Consider the following 19717-nt stretch of genomic DNA (forward strand, 5'->3'; position numbering starts at 1 on the left):
CATCATTAATCGTAAAGTTACCATGGATAAGCTTACCCTTACCCACAGTTTTACCTTTGGAATTATCTCCAAAACTGATGTTTGGTCCAGTGTACTTGATCAGTTGAGATAATAGATCTGCATTTCCCGTCATGTGTCGTGAGCATCCACTATCCAAGTACCAGATTGATTCCTTATTTGTACCTGTTACCTGCAGCCACACACAAGATATAATCTTTGGTACTCTTTTCTATTTGGGTCCTAAACTGATTATTCCTCTAGGAACCCAGACTTGGATTAGTCTGACTAACTGTCCAGTTACTGTATTCTAGATGGTCTTTCTCGATTTGTGTGTGTTTGGTGTGTAGTGTGCAGATGATACAACATGTGATTTAGCTTTGTTTGACTGATTGTTCAGCCGATATCTTTTCTGAACCGGCTTGTTGTTATAGTAATTGGAATAGCCAATTGAATATTTCCTGCTGAATCTTTTTGATGACTGACTGTGTGAGTCAGTTGAAGCTTTTAAGCTATAACCAATACCATATCTTCTAGCCTTGTTCGTACTTTCAGTAGGCTGTTCAACAAGTTTACTTGGCTCAGCTTGTTCTTGTACCATAACTAATTTGACAAAGTGAATGTATTTCCCTTTATCCATATTCAGTTTTGGTCGAGTATCATTGAGAATCATTTCATCTTCGGTGCTGAACCCTAAACCAGTTTTATCAGTAACTGATTTTTGTGAGTTCTGCATTTCAGTTAATGCAACAGATGATTTGTTCCACGCCTGTATGTGCTCAGTTTGCTTTGAATTTTCAAGCGTCAACTTTTGAATCATTGATTGATTCCTGCTCTTTTCAGCATTGAGCTCAGCAATCTCCCTTTCAGACTCAACACATCAACTGATTCATCAGTTTTAGTTTTATTGTCTATGGGATCAGTTTGTTTTGCTCTGGCCTTTTCAAATGATAAGGTGAACTTATGATACTCATTAACCATGTCATGAAGAGTTGAAATAAGTTCATCTCTAGTTAAATCAGTTGAGCTGAAGTCAAATACCTGTTGACTGCTTGACTCCTCTTCTGTATCACCAGCCATTAGATACTTCACTTCCTCTTCACCATCACTGGAACTGCATGAGGTTTCTGGTTCTGACTCCTCGCTGTCAGTTTTTGCCCATTTAGATTTGCTTTCTTCAGCTAGGAGTACCTCATGCTTCTTCCTGGAAAATTTCTTATCATCCTTGGATCTCTTTCTATGCTCATATGACTTCTTTCTTCTTTCAGTCGTGCCTTGACTGTCCTTCTTGGGTTTTGGACAGTCAGCAATGAAGTGACCGGGGTTGCCACAGTTGTAGCAGCATTTGATTCCTCTTTAGAATTATTTCTCTGATAATTTTTCTGGAAGTTCCCTTGATTTCTTCTCATGAATCTTCCGAATTTTTTAATAAACAATGACATAGCATCATTGCTCAATTGTTCAGCAGACTTCTCGACTGAACCAGTTGGTTCTGTTCTGACAGCAGCTAATGCAGTTGTGATTGCTGGAGTGGAAGGATCTCCTTCTCGAGTTCGAAGCTCAAACACATAGGCTTTCAGATCAGCGAATAGATCATGAAGCTCAACTCTGTTCGGATACTTGGATTCCCTCATTGCCATGGTCTTTACGTCCCACTCCTTGGGAAGACCTCTGATTACCTTTAATGCAACTTCTTTGTTGGTATATACTTTTCCAAGTGCATTGAGTTCATTGATGATGCAGCTGACTCTTTCATCATACTCGTGCATCGATTCTCCAGTTCTCACCTTGATGTTGTCAAACTTCTGCACAGCAACAGAAAGTTTATTCTCTTTGGTTTGTTCGTTTCCTTCACACAGCTGGATCAACTTTTCCCAAATCTCTTTAGCTGTCTTACACATCTTGATCTTGCTGAAGGTTACTTTGTCCAGTGTCTTGTACAGTATATCCTTTGCAACATTATCCAGATTTGCTTTTCTTTTGTCTTCTGCTGTCCATTCATCTCTGCGCTTTTCAATGCAGTGAGGTGCCCCTTCAGTAATAGCCACTGCTGTATTGGCTTTCAGAATCTTCATCGGTCCGTCAGTGATAACGTACCACATGTCATCATCCTGTGCAGCTAAGTGAGCCTGCATTCTTATTTCCCAATCATCAAAATCCTCTCTTGAAAACATAGGGATCTTGTTGAAGAAAGACATAATGATCAGTTTGAGAGTGTAGATATAACTGAGCTCTAATACCACTTGAAAGGATCGGTTAATAAGTTAAATGTGTTTCGAAGGGGGGTTGAATAAACACTCACAGATTATGTTCGTTTTTCGAAGGTTGAGTTCAGTTTTAATGATAAACTGAAACTAAATATCTCGTAAGTCAATGACAATCAGTTTAACTGAGAAAACAGTTGCTAAAGTAAACTGAATGAAAGATAGAATAACTAAAACAAAAGGTAACTAAAAAAAACACGCGATTTGTTTCTGGATGTTCGGAGAATGGAATATCTCCTACGTCACCTTTTCTATCACGAAGATATGATTTCTACTAAAAGACTTTGATCGAATACACTGTTTGTACTGACCCACTTCAGTTTGGTCTTATCAATGCCACAACTGAAACTCTTAGTTCGTGACTGATCTTAGCACAACTTAATAATATAGCAGAGATTACAGTATGCTAACAAGCTCAAATATGGTAGCCTTGAATGATAAAGATAAAACTTAGTAAGAGAGTGAGATTTTGATTTCAGCAGAGTAACAGCTTGAGTAAAATAGTAATTCTTGTGTATGTCTTCAGCTGCTCTGTTCGCCTATTTATAGGCTTCTCTACCAACGGTAACTTGATATAATATTTGAATTTTATATCCGTTGATTTGCCACGTCGATATTCTTCTGACAATCGTACACTGTAGATTCTGAAATGCGGCGTTCCACTACAAGTTGCAGTCTGCTTGTACTGATGTCGGTTGAACATCCCTTTCATTTGATGATGTGTTAAGGCTGAGTGATCGGCTGATGAAAGTAGCTGATAAGCTTGCGCTGAGTGAATCAACTGATCAGTTTCCAACTGATCAGTCAGTTGTCTTCAGGAATCTAGTTAGGTTCAACTGATCAGTTTCTAACTGATCAGTCAGTTAACTTCGAAAGTTCAGTTCAGTTGGATTCGGTTGCCCTAGATACTTCTCATGATACTTCAGTTGCTTAATACGAATATTTTAACAGTTGGTTCCGTAGATGAATTGTTTGTCAAACAGCCGAAATTAAGTTTCCAACAAATCTGCAACCATTGGTTCATCAAGGGTTGCATAATAATTCGATAACTATGTGACACATATTTGAGAATAAATAGTGGCATCGCATGTACTATTGGAGAACTCCTTCTCTAACATACATCTCATACTCTGGCCAGAGATTCCATGCACTATTATTTCATCAGATCACAAAGGATATCCACACCCGTAGGTGAGCGGTGAATTCACGACTACAATGCACTTGCTCCTACATGTGTCGAAACTGTACCCAATCTCGCCACCTGATGACTTTCCTGGAGCCGGTAAATGAGTCAAAGCACAGCCCTAGCATATAAAGTCTCAGTGTTGTCACGGATCATAAAGACTAATGGTGTACAATCATAACCACCGACTTATCCTCTCGATAAATGATAATCACTTGGAAAGTTCGAGGGAGGGTTGTTCGGTATAATCATCATATGACTACCCATCTGCATGTTTGGACATTTCTATGCCCTTACCAAGAAACGCGGTACACAACATCACAGATGCTAGTCTCGAGCTCAAACGACCTTTATCCATGTTTTAAGCGGCTGAATCGACTAGGAATGAATTTAGATTATACAGTGTTTACAAATGATTTTCAACATCGAATTACGATTCATTTGTATTAAAGTATAATCAAGGTCTTTATCTATGTTGATCACATAGGTATACAGATAAAGAAATAACAAACCATGAAATAATGAATTATATTAAAATAAAGATTGTTTATTACAACTGAGTCAATAAATTACATAGTCGACAGTTGATTTACAGGACAACTACTCTAACAGTTTTGTATATGGGCGTACAATAGGTGGAACATGGATGGATGTACGGAGTAGCAGCATCGGTAAGAGTTGAGCATAGAGATCGATCTTGTGTGATCTCAGGTTACTAGAGTTGGAAGATTAGATTCATTTAAAGAAACTTTAAATGGTTTTAAAATAAAAAAATGACACTCACGTCCCTTTAAAAAAAAATCAAATCTTCCCAAAAATTTATATTTAATTTTGTGAAGACGAGGAACTATTGTACCCACACCTGCCTCCAAATTCCTACCCAAATAGATCGTCCCCACACTGTCAAATTATTGTACCTTTCCAAAGCTCCACCATTAACGCATGCTCTCTTTGTTGGGTTGCGCGCCACTCCGACCTGCTCAAGATCTCCTTCCTGCGCCCCTAAGGCTGCCTTATTATTGCTTTCATGTAGTGATGCGATCTGGGTGAAATGGATGAGCTGGGTAAGGAGCTCAAGCAGGTCAAATCAATAATTTATAATGTTTGAGAATTTGAGTGAAGATAATGGCCTTAATAGCACCTGCAAACAAGTAAATGAACTCGTAAATGGGCGCCGGAGGAATGTCCGACGTAGCCACTCTAATGCTTAAATCAGCAGGATTACAAGCAATATTTTAGAGAAAATATGTAAGTGCTTGAGAATTCAATGGTTTCAGACCCTGTAAATGACATTAATACCTGCTATTTATAGTAGAAAATGGGTAGGTACCTTGTTTCCGTGCCACCTACTAAGTATGACAAGTCCACTGCCCATACCATAACTTCTGATGACTTCTAGGACACTCCAGGCACAAGTGGTTCTGACAGATTAGACGGTCTGTATCAATCACACTCGAGTGTGGTGCAATTCTCGAGATGACTCGGGTAGTAAGGTGCCCGGGTACTTGTTTGAGAGCTCGGGCTATGGTGGCGATCTCCCGGGAAAGTAGTGCCCGGGTAGTTAATGAGAGAACCCGGTCACATTGGTTTTGACATGGTCTATCCAATTAATGACTCAGGTCAATCATGATGACCCGGATCCTTATTGGGGTATCACCACCCATCCCCAAAATAGTCGAGCTAAAGTCTAACTCGCTGTCCCGATCAGTTATACTTGCACTTCCGTATGATAATTCAAAATGTGTGAGAGCATCGGGGGCTTCAAATATTTTCAAAGATGGAATGATATCTTGGACTGTGAATAAGATGTCGGGACCTCATGTCTCCCGGGCTGAGAATAAGATGTCGGGGCCTCATGTCTCTCGGACTGAGAATAAGATGCCAGGCCTCATGATGACAGGGCTATTGTCATGATGACTTGTACCTTATCATTAATTCCCGCCGACAAACGTTTCGTATTCCGAGAAGTGGATAAGTCTAACATCTCGACAACCGTATGCGTCCTTTCATCTGCCGGCACAACTTCCAAGATCCGTCCTGATCGTCCGATTCGATCTAGATCAATGGTGGAAACTGACTCCCTCTTTTTATATATAGTAACCCTCCTATTTTTCAAAAATCACTTTCAAATTCAAACTCTCAGCGAAGTCCTTGCAAAATTTTTCCTCGAAGCTCCTAGGCGCAAAATACTCAACTCCGACAATCCTCTACCGTCTTTTCTCTCAACAATTTGTAAGTTTTTCTCTTTCAAACTATGTTTGAATCTACCTCTTCGACTTCAGGAGCCAATGCACGAGGCTCGCCTAGTGATGAGTCCACCGCGCTGCGCTCTGATTCTTCTCCCTCTTCGCCTCGCCGCTCTATTATTCAGCCTCCTAAAAAACCTTCAGCTTATCAAACCCAACCAACTTTTTCAAAACCTTCCACTTCTAGCCATTCCCGAGCTCTTGCCAAGAGCAAGGGCAAAGGCAAAGCTCGGGCTTCGAGCCCTCATCCCACCGAGACCCCGGGCACTCTTTGGTTTTCCTCTTTGAGCAGCACATTGCGCTCTGGGGCAGACAAGGAGCTTTGGGTTCTGGGGTCTATCCCCTCTAATCTTTCCATTCTGATTCCTGGTCCCTTAGATCGGGCAGATCACCCTCCCCTCGGATACACCACCTTCTTTCGAGACCAGGTTAGAAATGGTCTCCGGTTCCCCCTCCCTTCCTTTTATACAGAGATCACCAAATTTTTTGGTGTGCCTGTTAATCAACTTCATCCCAACTCTTTCAGGATTATAGCCTCGGCCTATATTTTTTTTAAAATGAACAATCTTCTCATCACCCCTTTCATCCTTCATTATTACTTCACTTGCCGGCTTGGGGATAATGCATTTTCACTGACCGCCCGATTCCTTGATGATATCCCTTCATTTCAATAGGGATGGAAAAGAAAATTTTTTTATATCCAACTCCCGGGTCCTCTTCCTTGTCTAATTGGGTTTCTCAGTTCCCTTCCCCAACAACCTGCCCTCCCCCAATCCTATAAATTTGAGGAGCCTTTTCTTGTGAGTCAAACATTGGTGGAGGGGCGTAAGTACTCTTCTTCATCCCTTATCGTGGAAGAAAATTTAGTGGCCTATGGGTTGGGTTCCCGGGTTGAGGATCCCTTAGACCGGGTGATTGACGAGGTAGCAGGCTCGGGCTCTCAACCCGGTACTTCCTTTTTCTTATCTGTTTCCTTACTATTTTTTTTTTAATTTTTAACCATGTCTCCTTTCTATGCAGATAATTCCAAGATGCAAGCCGCCTTTGCCAAGAAACGGGCAGCTGAAAAGGCGGCTCAAGAGAAGAAAATGGCAGCCCGTCGGGCAGCTGTTGAGGAAGAAAAGAGGCGGGCTAAGGAGGAGGCAGCCCTGAGAGCCGAATCGGCCCGGGCTAATACCTCCTGGGATCAAGAAGAAATCAGGGCTAGGTTTGCAGCCGAGCTCTCGGAAGATGCTGAAGATCTCATTCCTCTCAGGCAGAGGAAAAGAAAAGCTGTTGCAGTCCCTGACCCGATCTGGAGGATTTCTCGAGGGTGGCCAGTGCACTTCTCGGTCTGTTCAATCAACTCCCCTTCGCCACCAATCCTCTAGTGAACCCGGCCACGAGCTTCCTCCAACTAATCAACCTACCCTGGCTAACATCTTTTTTGAGGTAGCTACTTCTACAGGTGTTATGCGCCTCAAGCAGATACTCAACCCTGCTGAGGAGGCACTTCTGAAGAGCAACCCTGCCAGTGTTAGATTCCTGGAGGGATCAAACCGGCTCCTGTCTGTAAGTTTTATCTCTTTTCTCTTTCTTCTTCCTTTGTTGTTGGTTTGTTGTTGTTGTTTTTTTTAACTTCTTTTATACAGGCGGCTCATATGATCATCTCGGCTTTTGAAGAGGTGGCTGTAGTGGCCACAAAAAAAGGTCATCAAGCCCGGACTGCTCAAGAAATCAATGATCAACTTCAAGGGGAACTTGCTCGGGCTCAGAGAATTCACGAGGATAAAACCGCCGGTCTCCAAGCTTCCCTGGAAAGGGCTAATCAGCAATTGGCCTCTACCAAGATTGCCCGGGATGAAGGTTTGGCCTGGGAGGAGAGCCTTGGGAGGCGGATTGCCTTCCTAGAGTCCCGAGTTGGCTACCCTGAGGATGAAGCCAGCACACAGCAGCACCGAGCTGTTGCGGCCAAGGATAAGCTAAGGCTCCTGCAACTGACTCAAGAGGAATGGCAGACCGTCTTCCTTCAATCTTCGGAATTTCAAGCGACTGTTGAAGACAAATCTTACAACTACTTCAAAGTCGGCTTCCAGAAATGCCAGGAGCAGTTTGAGGAAGAAGGTCTAATCCAGGCAGGTAAGGAGGGCTTCCCGGATATAGATAAAGCCATCGATTCCCTTCTCAAGGATGATGTTGCTGACAAGGAGGCTGAGAAGGCTCCTGAAGAGGCCGGAGAGCAATCCACTCCAGTAGATTTAAATTTAGAATAGGATTGTAGTTCTTTTCAATTTTTTTTTTGTAACTTTCAGCCTTCGGGATTTCATAAATGAAATTATAACTTTATTCATATATAATGATTGATGTTTTTAACGACGCTCAGATAACTCCTCAATTAACCATTCACTAGAACTCGTAATAATCATAAAAATTTCTAAGTGTTATGAACTAACCGGAAATTTTAATAAGTAACCCGGATAAGGAACCATTTACCCGGGCAGCAATCCATGTGCTCTTAATATATGCAGGAATCATAGGTCTTTTTAATTTAAGACACAGGCTTGAATAACCAGGAAATATGAACCTTGGATCAGAGAGCGTGTCCCGGGATGTAAAAATGTCGAGGTGTGGAACCCCGAGCCAGGGTGTTGTGCCCTGGGCTTTTTGTTGATCGAGGTGTGGTTCCCCGAGCCAGGGTGTTGTGTTCTAGGCTTTTTAAGAACCAAGGCGCGGAACCTTGGGTCGGGAAACATGTCCCGGGACTTGGGTATGGTCGGGGTGTGGTGCCCCGAGCCAGGGTGTAGTACCCTGGGCTTTTTAAGAACCAAAGCGTGGAACCTTGGGCCGGAGAACATGTCTCGGGACTTGGGAATTATCAGGGTGTGGTGCCCCGAGCCAGGGTGTAGTGCACTAGGCTTTTTAAGAACCAAAGGCGCGGAACCTTGGGCCAAGGAACATGTCCCGGGACATGGGAATGGTAGGGGTGTGGTGCCCCGAGCCAGGGTGTAGTGTCCTGGGCTTTTTAAGAACCAAAGCGCGGAACCTTGGACCGGAGAACATGTCCCGGGACTTGGGAATTGTCGGGGTGTGGTGCCCCGAGCCAGGGTGTAGTGCCCTGGGCTTTTTAAGAACAAGGCGCGGAACCTTGGGAACGGGGAACATGTCCCGGGACTTGGGAATGGACGGGGTGTGGTGCCCCGAGCCAGGGTGTAGTGCCCTGGGCTTTTTAAGAACCAAGGCGCGGAACCTTGGGCCGGGGAACATGTCATGGGACTTGGGAATGGTCGGGGTGTGCTGCCCCGAGCCTGAGTGTAGTGCCCTGGGCTTTTTAAGAACCAAGGCGCGGAACCTTGGGCCGGGGAACATGTCAGGGGACTTGGGAATGGTCGGGGTGTGCTGCCCCGAGCCTGAGTGTAGTGCCCTGGGCTTTTTGTTGATCGAGGTGTGGTTTCCCGATTGAATATTTAATAACTAGATGCACAATATTTCTCTGGAAAAATAGATCTTTCATTATATCTTCCAATACACAATTACATTTGTGAACTATAATACTTCTTTAAATGAAAAAAATTCCAAGGCCTTTTGAAAGAGTGTCCTTGGGCATCTTATAGATAAATAGATCTTGAGCTGACCTTCTGGGTTATTTTATAAGGTCCTTCCCACCGAGCTTCTAATTTCCCAACATATCCGGGAGGATTGACTTTTTTCATGACCAGATCCCCTATTTGGAAATTCCTGTTCCGGACCTTCTTATTATATGATTTCACAATCCTGCCCCGATATGCTTCCATCCGAATAGATGCCCGATCTCTTTTTTCTTCTACTAAATCCAATTCCATAGCCCGGCTTTGATCATTGTTATTAGGGTAAGATTCTACCCGGGAAGAAGTTTGTCCGATCTCAACTGGTAAGACTGCCTCGGCACCATATACCAAATTGAAAGGAGTTTCTTGAGTAGGGGCCCGGGGAGTGGTTCTATATGCCCAGAGAACACTGGGTAGTTCTTCCACCCAGTCCCTTCCTTTGCCTTGTAACCTGGTTTTTAATGCTTATACAATAATTCTATTGACAACTTCTGTTTGGCCATTAGCTTGAGGGTAGGCAACGGAAGTGAAAGACTGAGTGATTTTCATTTCCTGGCACCAAGATGTAATCTCCCTTCCCTGGAATTGTCTTCCATTATCTGAGATTAGTCTTCTGGGCACTCCGAACCGGCATATTATATTTCTCCATATTAACTTTAAAACCTCTTGTTCAGTGATTTTGGCCAATGCCTCGGCTTCTACCAATTTAGAAAAATAATCTACAGCCACCAGTAAGAACTTCTTCTGAGCCCGGACAATTGGGAAAGGGCCCACGATGTCCATACCCCATTGATCAAAGGGGCAAGATGCCCAAATAGGCTTCATAGGAGTAGCCGGGATGTGTTGAAAGTTTGAGTGATATTTACAGTTTTCACAAGATCGGACTATTCGAGTAGAATCTTGGCTAAGAGTTGGCCACCAGAAACCGGAGAGCATCGTCTTCCGGGTCAAAGCTGTTCCTCCGAGATGCTCAGCACAACACCCTTCATGAATTTCCCGGAGGACATAATCCACTTCTCCCTCAGATAAGCATTTTAATAAAAGTCCCTGGAATGATCTCCTGTACAAGACTTTGTTTAAGAGAACAAACCTGGGAGCTTGTCTCTTAATTTTTTGAGCCTGGATTTTGTCCTCGGGTAGTTCACCTGCTTCAATGAATCTGATCAGGAATGTCATCCAGGAGTCCTCGGGTGCTGGTAATGCTTCTTTATCTGTGGAGAGATTTAAACGAGAAACATGTAACACTTCCCAAGTGCTGACCTCTGATAAAGAAGCAGCCATTTTTGCCAGAGCATCCGCCTCTCCATTCTCCTCCCGGGGTATTTGTTCAATACCCCAATCCACAAATATCTTTGCCTGGGTTTTGATGAGCTGTAAGTATTTTAGCATCCTGTCATCCTTGACTTCATAAACACCCTTTATCTGTTGAGTGATCAATTGCGAATCAGAATAGAGAATAACCCGGGAAGCTCCGATCTCCTGTGCAGCTCGGATACCGGCGAGGACAGCTTCATACTCGGCCTCGTTATTAGTTACTCGGGAATCAATCTTTATTGCTAATTTAATCCTCTCTCCTGTGGGGGATACTATCACGACCCCTACTCCACACCCCGCAAGGCTAAATGCCCCATCCACGAACACTCTCTATACTTCTTCTTCATCGGGCTGGGCCATCTCGGATAAAAAATCTGACAAAGCTTGTGCTTTGATGGCCACCCGGGGTTTGTACTCAATATCATACTCTCCTAACTCCACCGCCCACTTAATCATCCGCCCGGCTACCTCTGAGTGAGTCATAATTCTCCCCAAAGGGCTATTAGTGAGTGCTATAATTTTATGAGACAAGAAGTATGGTCGCAACTTCTTGGCGGTCACAACCAAGGCCAGGACAATCTTTTCTACTTCGCTGTACCAGAGCTCGGGGCCTCTCAGAGCATGACTGACATAATACAAAGGCTTTTGGTCAGAGCCTTCTTCTTTTACCAATACTGAACTGACAGCATACTCTGTAGCAGAGAGATAAACAAACAATTTTTCTCCGGGCTCAGGCTTTACCAACACAGGGAGCTCAGCAAGATGAATCTTCAAATCCTGGAAGGCCTATTCACATTTTTCATCCCATCCAAACTGTTGGGCCTTCCTCAAGACCTGAAAGAAAGGATAACTCCGGTGTGCTGACCGGGATATAAATCGAGTAAGGGAAGCAATTCTCCCGGTCAGCTTCTGTACTTCTTTGACAGATCGGGGAGATGGCATGCACAGCACATACTTGACTTTCTCACGATTTACCTCGATCCCCCGATCTGTCACTATGAATCCCAAGAATTTTCCACTCTTTACGCCAAAAATACACTTGGCCGGGTTAAGCTTGATTCTGTAATGCATGAGAGTGGCAAAGTTTCTTCTAAATCAATAATAAAGCTTGCAACCTCACGGGACTTACCCAGAATATCGTCCACATAGACTTCCACATTTCGTCCCAACTGCTTCTCAAAAACTTTGTTCATCAGACGCTGGTAGGTAGCCCCTGCATGCTTCAACCCGAAAGGCATTACAATATAACAAAATGTACCTCCCGAGGTGATGAAGCTGGCTTTATCTTGATCACTCTTGGCCAGGGGATTTGATGATACCCCTGGTAAGCGTCCATGAAACTCAGCAATTCGTAGCCCAAGGTGGAATCCATCAATTGATCAATTCGGGGGAGAGGATAATGATCCTTGGGACAAGCTTTATTAAGATCGTGGAATTCCACACACATGCGCCACTTCCCGGTAGATTTGGACACCAGCACAACATTCAAGAGCCATGTAGGGAATTGAATTTCCCGAATCTGACCGGCCCTCAGAAGTTCTTTCACTTGCTCATCAATAACTTTGTCCTTTTCAGGACCAAAGTGTCTCTTCTTTCGTTTCACCGGGTGAGATCCCGGGAGAATATTCAGTTGGTGTTCCGATACCATAGGAGAAATCCCTGTCAACTCCTGTTGGGACCAGGCAAACACATGAATATTAGATTTCAAACAGTTAATCAAACTAACCCGGGTGGATACACTGAGGTCCCGAGCCACCCGGATTTGCTGGCCTGGTCCGACTTCTACCATCTCCTGCTCCTCTTCTGCTAAAAAATGCACTTCCTCTTTCTCCCCCATTCTTCCTCCTACTTCATCCACCCTGACTTTCTTCCTTTCCCTCTTGGATTTGCTCTGATCAGCCCGGACTGCCTCCACATAGCATTTATGAGAAGATGGCTGATCTCCCCTGACCTCTCCTACCCGGGCTCCCACAAGAAATTTTATCTTTTGGTGCTAGGTAGACGCCACAGCCTTCAGTTCATTCAAAGCCGGTCTTCCCAGAATGATATTATACAATGATGGGGAGTCTACAACCGTGAAAGAAGTCATCACCGTCTTCTTGCAATCCTGTGAGCCCAGGGTAAGTGGTAAGATAATCTCCCCTTCCGGGTAGACCACATGGCCTGCAAAGCCAAAGAGGGCAGTTTCCACAGCTTCCAAGTGATAGCCCTGCAAATCCATCTGCATAAAAGCATATTTAAAAATTACATTTACAGAGCTGCCCGAGTCAACAAAGACTCTAAGAATGTCATAATTTGCCACCCGGGCTTGTATAACAAGGGCATCATTGTCGGGTAGATTCACCCCATTTAGATCCTCCGGGCCAAAACTGATGACTGCTTCGCTCCTCATCGCCCCTTCTACCTCCATACATTCCCTCCTACTTCTCGATTTGCGAGCCCTATTGGAGTCCCCATCAGTGGAGCCTCCTGATATCATCTTGATCAATCCCATGGCAGGGGGTGAAGTCTTCTTCCTCTCGGGCTCCTGTTCCCTTTTCCTACCCAGATCACTTCTTGAATTACTCCTCACATTTCCTCCGCGGGCACTGGACCCTGGCTGTTGAGATGTCCATGGCAATCTCAGCCTCTTATTGGCTTGACTTGATTCCTGGCACTTTTCTCACCATGTTCCTCTAAAAATTGCCCGGGACAGAGAAGTCCAAGAGTGCAGTAGGGATCTTGCTCCGGATCATCAATTACCTCGGCCCGAGAAGCGAGGATTTTGCACTCTCCACAAATGTGTTATCACAACACCGAGGACTGCAAAACGTTAAAAGAAAACTATGCCTTACCTTCCGCTACTTGCAAACAAGTAAATGAACTCGTAAATGGACGCCGGAGGGATGTCCGGCGTAGCCACTCCGATGCTTAAGTCAGCAGGCTTACAAGCAATATTTTAGAGAAAATATGTAAGTGCTTGAGAATTCAAAGGTTTCAGACCCTGTAAATAACATTAATACCTGCTATTTATAGTAGAAAATGGGTAGGTACCTTGTTTCCCGTGCCACTTACTAAGTATGGTAAGTCCACTGCCCATACCATAACTTCTGATGACTTCTAGGACACTCTAGGCACAAGTGGTTCTGACAGATTAGACGGCATGTATCAATCACACTCAAGTGTGGTGCAATTCTCGAGGTGGCTCGGGTAGTAAGGTGCCCGGGTACTTGTTTGAGAGCTCGGGTTATGGTGACGATCTCCCGAGAAAGTAGTGCACGGGTAGTTAATGAGAGTACCCGGTCACATTGGCTTTGACATGGCTATCCAATTAATGACTCAGGTCAATCATGATGACCCGTATCCTTATTGGGGTATCATGTAGTGATGTCGATTTCACCAGCTGGTTCGGGCCCGAGGGTGTTGTCCCGAACAGGACGAGTTCGGGACCATTTATCAAGTATGTGGCAATGTTTAGAGAAAAATCAAATTTCTCATAGAGTGTGGGACGAGGATGAAATTGTGATCCCCACCCCTGAACTCTCTCTCTCATATATATATATATATAAAAGTACTATTGCAGTAGGGATGTGTTTTATCTATGTGATGATGAATGTGATGGAGATATTCTAGATAAAAATTTGGTGACGAGTACGGGAAGGAGAACTTAGTCCCTCATTAAAAAAAGAGGGATTGGACTAGAATGATAACATGTTTTGAATTGAGTAGAGCAGATAGGCACCCCTCCATAAGGGTGTCAATTCGAGTGGGTTGGCTTGGGTTGGGTTGAGTAATAATACTATTCAAAAATTGCTCAACCCAAACCCAACTCGAACCTGAACCCGAGCCAACCCAAACACTCTCAACCCGAACCTGAATCGAATCAACCCGATTTTGATTATTTTTTTAAATAAAATTCAGAAAATAATAATAATATTTTAATTTAAACACATAATAACAAAATCTCCTTCATTAAATTTTAAAGTCTAATCGTAGAAAAATAAAATATATTTACTGAATCAAATAAACAATTGTTTAAAAATAAAAATTGCTCAAAATAAATATTAAATTATGAAAATTTATGATATAAATATATAATAAATATTTTTTCATACATAAAATATATAAAAATGTAGGCAATATTTATTAATTATATATTTTTTAAAAAAAAAATAAAATTTTCGGGTCAACTCAAACCCAACCTAACCCGATCATTTTTTTCGGGTCAGCTATCGGGTCCAGCCCGATCTGACCCGAACCGGAAAACCCCAAACCCAAACCTGATTTTTTTCAGGTTAAATGAACCGTGTCGAGTTTGTGGGTCGTATCTGATTTTTACATCCCTACCACTCCCCTCCCATTGTCATCCTTATTTTTGGGTTTGCCTATTATCTTAATTTTGTTTTGTATTATTTGTAAAATGTTTCATTAATTGCTTGATTCGTTCTTTTTTTAATATCTGATTATTCCTTCTATGTTTAGTTTTTATGGCGAAATTTGAAAAACGATGAGTTCGATCCCTTATTTTATTTCGTGAATTAATTTGATTATTGACGAAAATTAAGTATATTAAGCAATGCTGGATATTCTTTTATCATTATTATTTATATATATAACATATTATACTAAATGATGCTATATAATATTACATCAATCTCTTAGAGTAAGTATTTTAGTCATTTTAATAAATGTACAAAAATGCCACTTCTTTCATATTTCAATAAAATTATTATTTACGACTTATAACTAAAATTTTTAATATTATTTTTTCCAATTTAAAAATATTTAAAATTTTAATTTATAATAATACACCAACGTCTACAAAGTAACTAACTTGGTAATTTTAATAGATGAACAAAAATGCGCATTCATTTATTTCAATAAATTTATTATTTACCACTTATAACTACAATTTTTCATATTAATTTTTTAAATTAAAAATCTTAATTTATATTAGGATATAGCATAAATTATTTATACAAGAAAATTTTCGCGTGCATGGATACTAGTATAATTGATAGTTCAATTATTAACTTACTAATTAATTAAAAAAATAATTTTTAAAACTTATATTATCTTTTACCATCTGTTACTATTTAATAAAGCAAGAAGGTGTTATCATAATTACTTTTGATATATTTAAGTGAATTTCCAAGATTAATTCTCAAACAATAAAGAAAAAATTTAGGTAAAATGTCCAAGTTAGTATTTTTATTTATTTCATGACTTCCCCAATTCCCAATACTCTCACCTCAAGATTGGAAAATTTAAAAATAATATATTCTAATCCTAGAAAAACACTCCTGATGTATTTGTACAAGATGAATGAATATCTTATTTTAAAACAAAAAATACTGATGGACTCCATATGTTTATCTTGAATAAAGATGTTCGAGGTATTATTTTGGATAAAAAAATACATGCACGAACCGTGTAGGATAGAATCACCCGTTTGTTTAACTGCTTGTGGTTAATTGGTTTCTTTTCCTGTTTTCGAACAATTAAACCGCTTGGATAGATCAAAAGCAATTCTTAATTAAGAGGTGAAAAGAATTTTATTCCTTGAGATATTTTCTTTTTTAATATCTTTAATGTTTTACCATTCTAGACATGAGTATAATCTCGAATTTATGATATGATCTCGTGTAGATTGAATATTTGATATAAGACTATGAATGATATGATAATATCTTTAAGATATGATATCCTTATTTGAAAAGAGTTTGTTTCCTAACGAAATTCCTTAGAAATTCCTTTTCTATGATTAATAGGACCGAAAAAGGAATATTATATATAGAAGAAGACTAAGTTGAAATACGAGAGAGAGAATTCGGAGAGACGAAGACGGACGAAGACCTTTCGAGATCGAAGCAATCTCGTGCCATTGGTAAAGTGTTGCTGTGAAGTACTGACAACATCTGAAGACAACGCCTAATCACTGTTTTGATTAGTGTGTTGATTTTTGAAGACCTTTCACTTCTCAGTTGATGCATCCTCTGTATAATTGGTTATACGGGTTGTTAGAGGTTTAGTATGCAATTTGTTACTCGCCTTGATAAGGGAGTTGTTTTATTCTTTCACTAGTATTGGTTTTTGTAAACTTACAAGTTTTTTTCTAGTGAATTATTTTGCCCTGAGGCACCGCACAAGTATTTTATACTTGTGCATAATTTATATCTCGTCTCACGTATTGTTATTATTCTAGTTACGTGTTAATGTGTTAAACTATAATTTCCGCTGCATGTTGTCGTGGGTGTTACAACACCTACGCACAACACCTACATTCTGATATACGTAACACTCACCCTCATCACGCTCACACTGTGGAAACAGAACTTTCAATTGGTATCAGAGCAACCACTTGACGCTACTAAGTGAGATCCTGTTTTGTTTTGTTTTCACAGTGAAAAAGGATTATGGAAGCCTCAACAAACATTGTCTTTAGACCTCCCGTGTTGGATGGATCAAACTATGCATTGTGGAAAGTTAAGATGAGGGTTTTTATTAAATCCATTGAAGAAAGAGCTTGGCAACGTGTACTTGATGGTTGGAGTCCACCAAAGATCGAGGATGCTGATGGAGATACTCGGCTCAAACCTAAAAGTACATGGACAATCGATGAAGTGAAAACTTCAAATTTTAATTCCAAGGATCTCAATGCTATATTTTCGTCTGTTGACACAAGGATGTTCAATCTAATCACCAATTGTGTCTGTGCCAAAGAAGCTTGGGATATACTTCAGAAACATTGTGAAGGATCTGAGAGTGTGCGCAAAACTAGGCAAAGGATGGTAGCAACAAAATTTGAAAGCTTGAGGATGGAGGACAAGGTGTCTATTCTTGAGTATGATAGCCGCTTGAGACAACTTTCTAATGAAGCTCACAGTCTTCGAGATCCCATGTCCAATGAAAGATTGGTGAACAAAGTTTTAAGATCTCTTTCTGAGAGATTTAATGTCAAAGTGTGTGCAATTGAAGAATCGAAAGACACTTCAACAATCAACCTGGATGAACTGATGAGTTCTCTCAGAACTTTTGAGATGAATCTTGATATACAAAAGAAGGATAAAGGGAAGACAATAGCCTTTGAAGTATCAACCGACTCATATGATGAAATCCTTCAAATATCTAAAGAGGTGAATGAGTCTGATTTAGGGGAAGATTCTATCCCTCTAATTACTAAGAAATTTGGTGATTAATTAAAGAAAATGAGAGAGAAGAAGAAAATTGGACAAAAAACCGTGTTGCCCAATATCACCACTTCTGCGAAAGCTCAAAAGTTTACTCCTATGAAAGGACAATTTCGACCAAGAATGAATTGCAAATCCAAACAAATGTCAGAAATCTGGATTCAGTGCAATGTAGAGAGTGTTCTGGATTTGAACACTATGCCAATGAGTGTGACAACCAACTTCGGAGAAACAAAGGCATGGTCGTCACTTTGAGTGATGAAGAGTCTGATGATGATCAAGGATCAAATGAATCTGAAAACCACACATCGTTGTCTGCTGTGACCAAGGAGAAACGTTTAATGCAAATCTACCCTTTGGGTGTTGCCACAGGTGTTGCAATACCTGGTCGCAACATCTCATCAAACTCAGTGTGTTTTAATTCTACAACCCTTGGTGAATCAAGTTAGTCTGAAACCCAAGAAGTAGATGATGATGAAGTCACTCTGGAATGTGTGCAGACAATGTATGAATAATTGTATGAAGACTGGATTAAAAGAAATAAGGTGAATGCAATTCTCTCCAAAGAAAACATTGAGCTGAAGTCAAATGTATCACGACTTGAAGTAATCTTAAGCAAGAAAGATCTGGAATTATGCAAAATCAAGGAGGAGCTTGAAGAAGCAACTCAAATTCTTGCTAAGCTTAATTCAAGTTCATCCAAACATGATGATTGGAAAAAATGACAAAGCTGGACTTGGTTATATGAATATCCTGTTTGAAATTGGAGAATCTTCCAATACTGAAAGAAAATCAACTGGCTTTGTCAAAGAAAGTGCTGAAATTTCGAATGGTACCTACACTGAAAAAGGTGTTTCATCAAAGGGCAATTATCTACCAAGAAGTCCAAGTCCAGGAAACGCCACTTTATCTGCCACTATTGTTTTAGACCTGGACATATCAAACCATACTGATTTAAACTGAGAGATGACTACAAGCGATGGGAATCTGAACAGGTGTTGCCTCAGGTATTGTACAACACCCGGCGCAACACTGTCAATAGGAAACCATCGGTAAAAAGGGTTTGGGTGCCTAAGGCTAATATTCATTGTTCTGTTATCTATACTTCATTAAAGACTAACATTACAGGAATCTGGTACTTTGACGGTGGTTGTTCACGCCACATGACAGGTTCTAAAGACTATTTGATTGATTGTGTTGAACTGAGGAATGGTCATGTGACGTATGGTGGTGGTGCTAAAGGAAGAATTACTGGCAAGGGGACCTTGAATGTTGATGGATTGCCTAACCTACACAATGTGCTTCATGTCGAGGGACTTAACTCAAACTTAATAAGCATAAGTCAACTTTGTGATGATGGTTTACATGTTAAGTTTGATAAAGATAATTGTGAAGTTTTTGATAACACTAATACTTGTATTTTGACAGGTACAAAGTCTGTTGACAACTGTTATCAACTTGGAGAGGACCTTGTGTGCAATCATTCAAAGGTGAGTGAATTAAACTTGTGGCATCAAAAATTGGGTCATGCAAACTTCAAGACATTAAAGAACCTTGGTAAGTACGATGCTGTGAGAGGTATGCCTAATTTATCCTCTGGAATTCCTTATGTTTGTGGTGCATGTCAAAAGGGTTAGCAAACACGTGTTCCCCGTCAAGTGTTGCAACACTTTGGGACAACACGGTGTCTTGAACTTTTACACATGGATCTTATGGGTCCAATGGAAGTGGAAAGCCTTGGAGGTAAGAAGTATTCATTTGTTTGTGTGGATGATTTCTCTCGTTTTACATGGGTAAGTTTTCTTAGAGAAAAATCAAACACATTTGATGCCTTTAAGAAATTACATGCTAAGATTACTAATCTACATGATTTGAGGGTTGGTAAAATAAGGACCGATCATGGTAAGGAATTTGAAAATTCACACTTTACATCATTCTGTGAAAAGAGGGGGATAACTCATGAATTTTCTGCACCTAAGAC

At 41.0% G+C, this 19717-nt stretch overlaps 2 protein-coding genes across 2 annotated transcripts; one reads left to right on the plus strand and one right to left on the minus strand.

Moving 5' to 3' along the window:
- Positions 1–9274: 9274 nt before the first annotated feature.
- On the minus strand, positions 9275–13061 carry LOC140977621 (uncharacterized). The gene is made up of 8 exons (XM_073442370.1): positions 12885–13061; positions 12642–12788; positions 12354–12560; positions 12092–12236; positions 11683–11780; positions 11166–11344; positions 9813–10871; positions 9275–9704 (listed from the first exon to the last, which is right to left on the minus strand). The coding sequence occupies exons 1-8, from the start codon at positions 13059–13061 to the stop codon at positions 9275–9277; spliced, it is 2442 nt and encodes an 813-aa protein (XP_073298471.1).
- Positions 13062–16962: 3901 nt separating this feature from the next.
- On the plus strand, positions 16963–17745 carry LOC140977622 (uncharacterized). Its single transcript, XM_073442371.1, has one exon. It carries the CDS (start codon positions 16963–16965, stop codon positions 17743–17745), a length of 783 nt encoding a protein of 260 aa, XP_073298472.1.
- Positions 17746–19717: the final 1972 nt, after the last annotated feature.

The sequence above is a fragment of the Primulina huaijiensis genome, chromosome 5 (assembly GCF_012295235.1).
Source record: "Primulina huaijiensis isolate GDHJ02 chromosome 5, ASM1229523v2, whole genome shotgun sequence".
Classification (NCBI taxonomy): domain Eukaryota; kingdom Viridiplantae; phylum Streptophyta; class Magnoliopsida; order Lamiales; family Gesneriaceae; genus Primulina; species Primulina huaijiensis.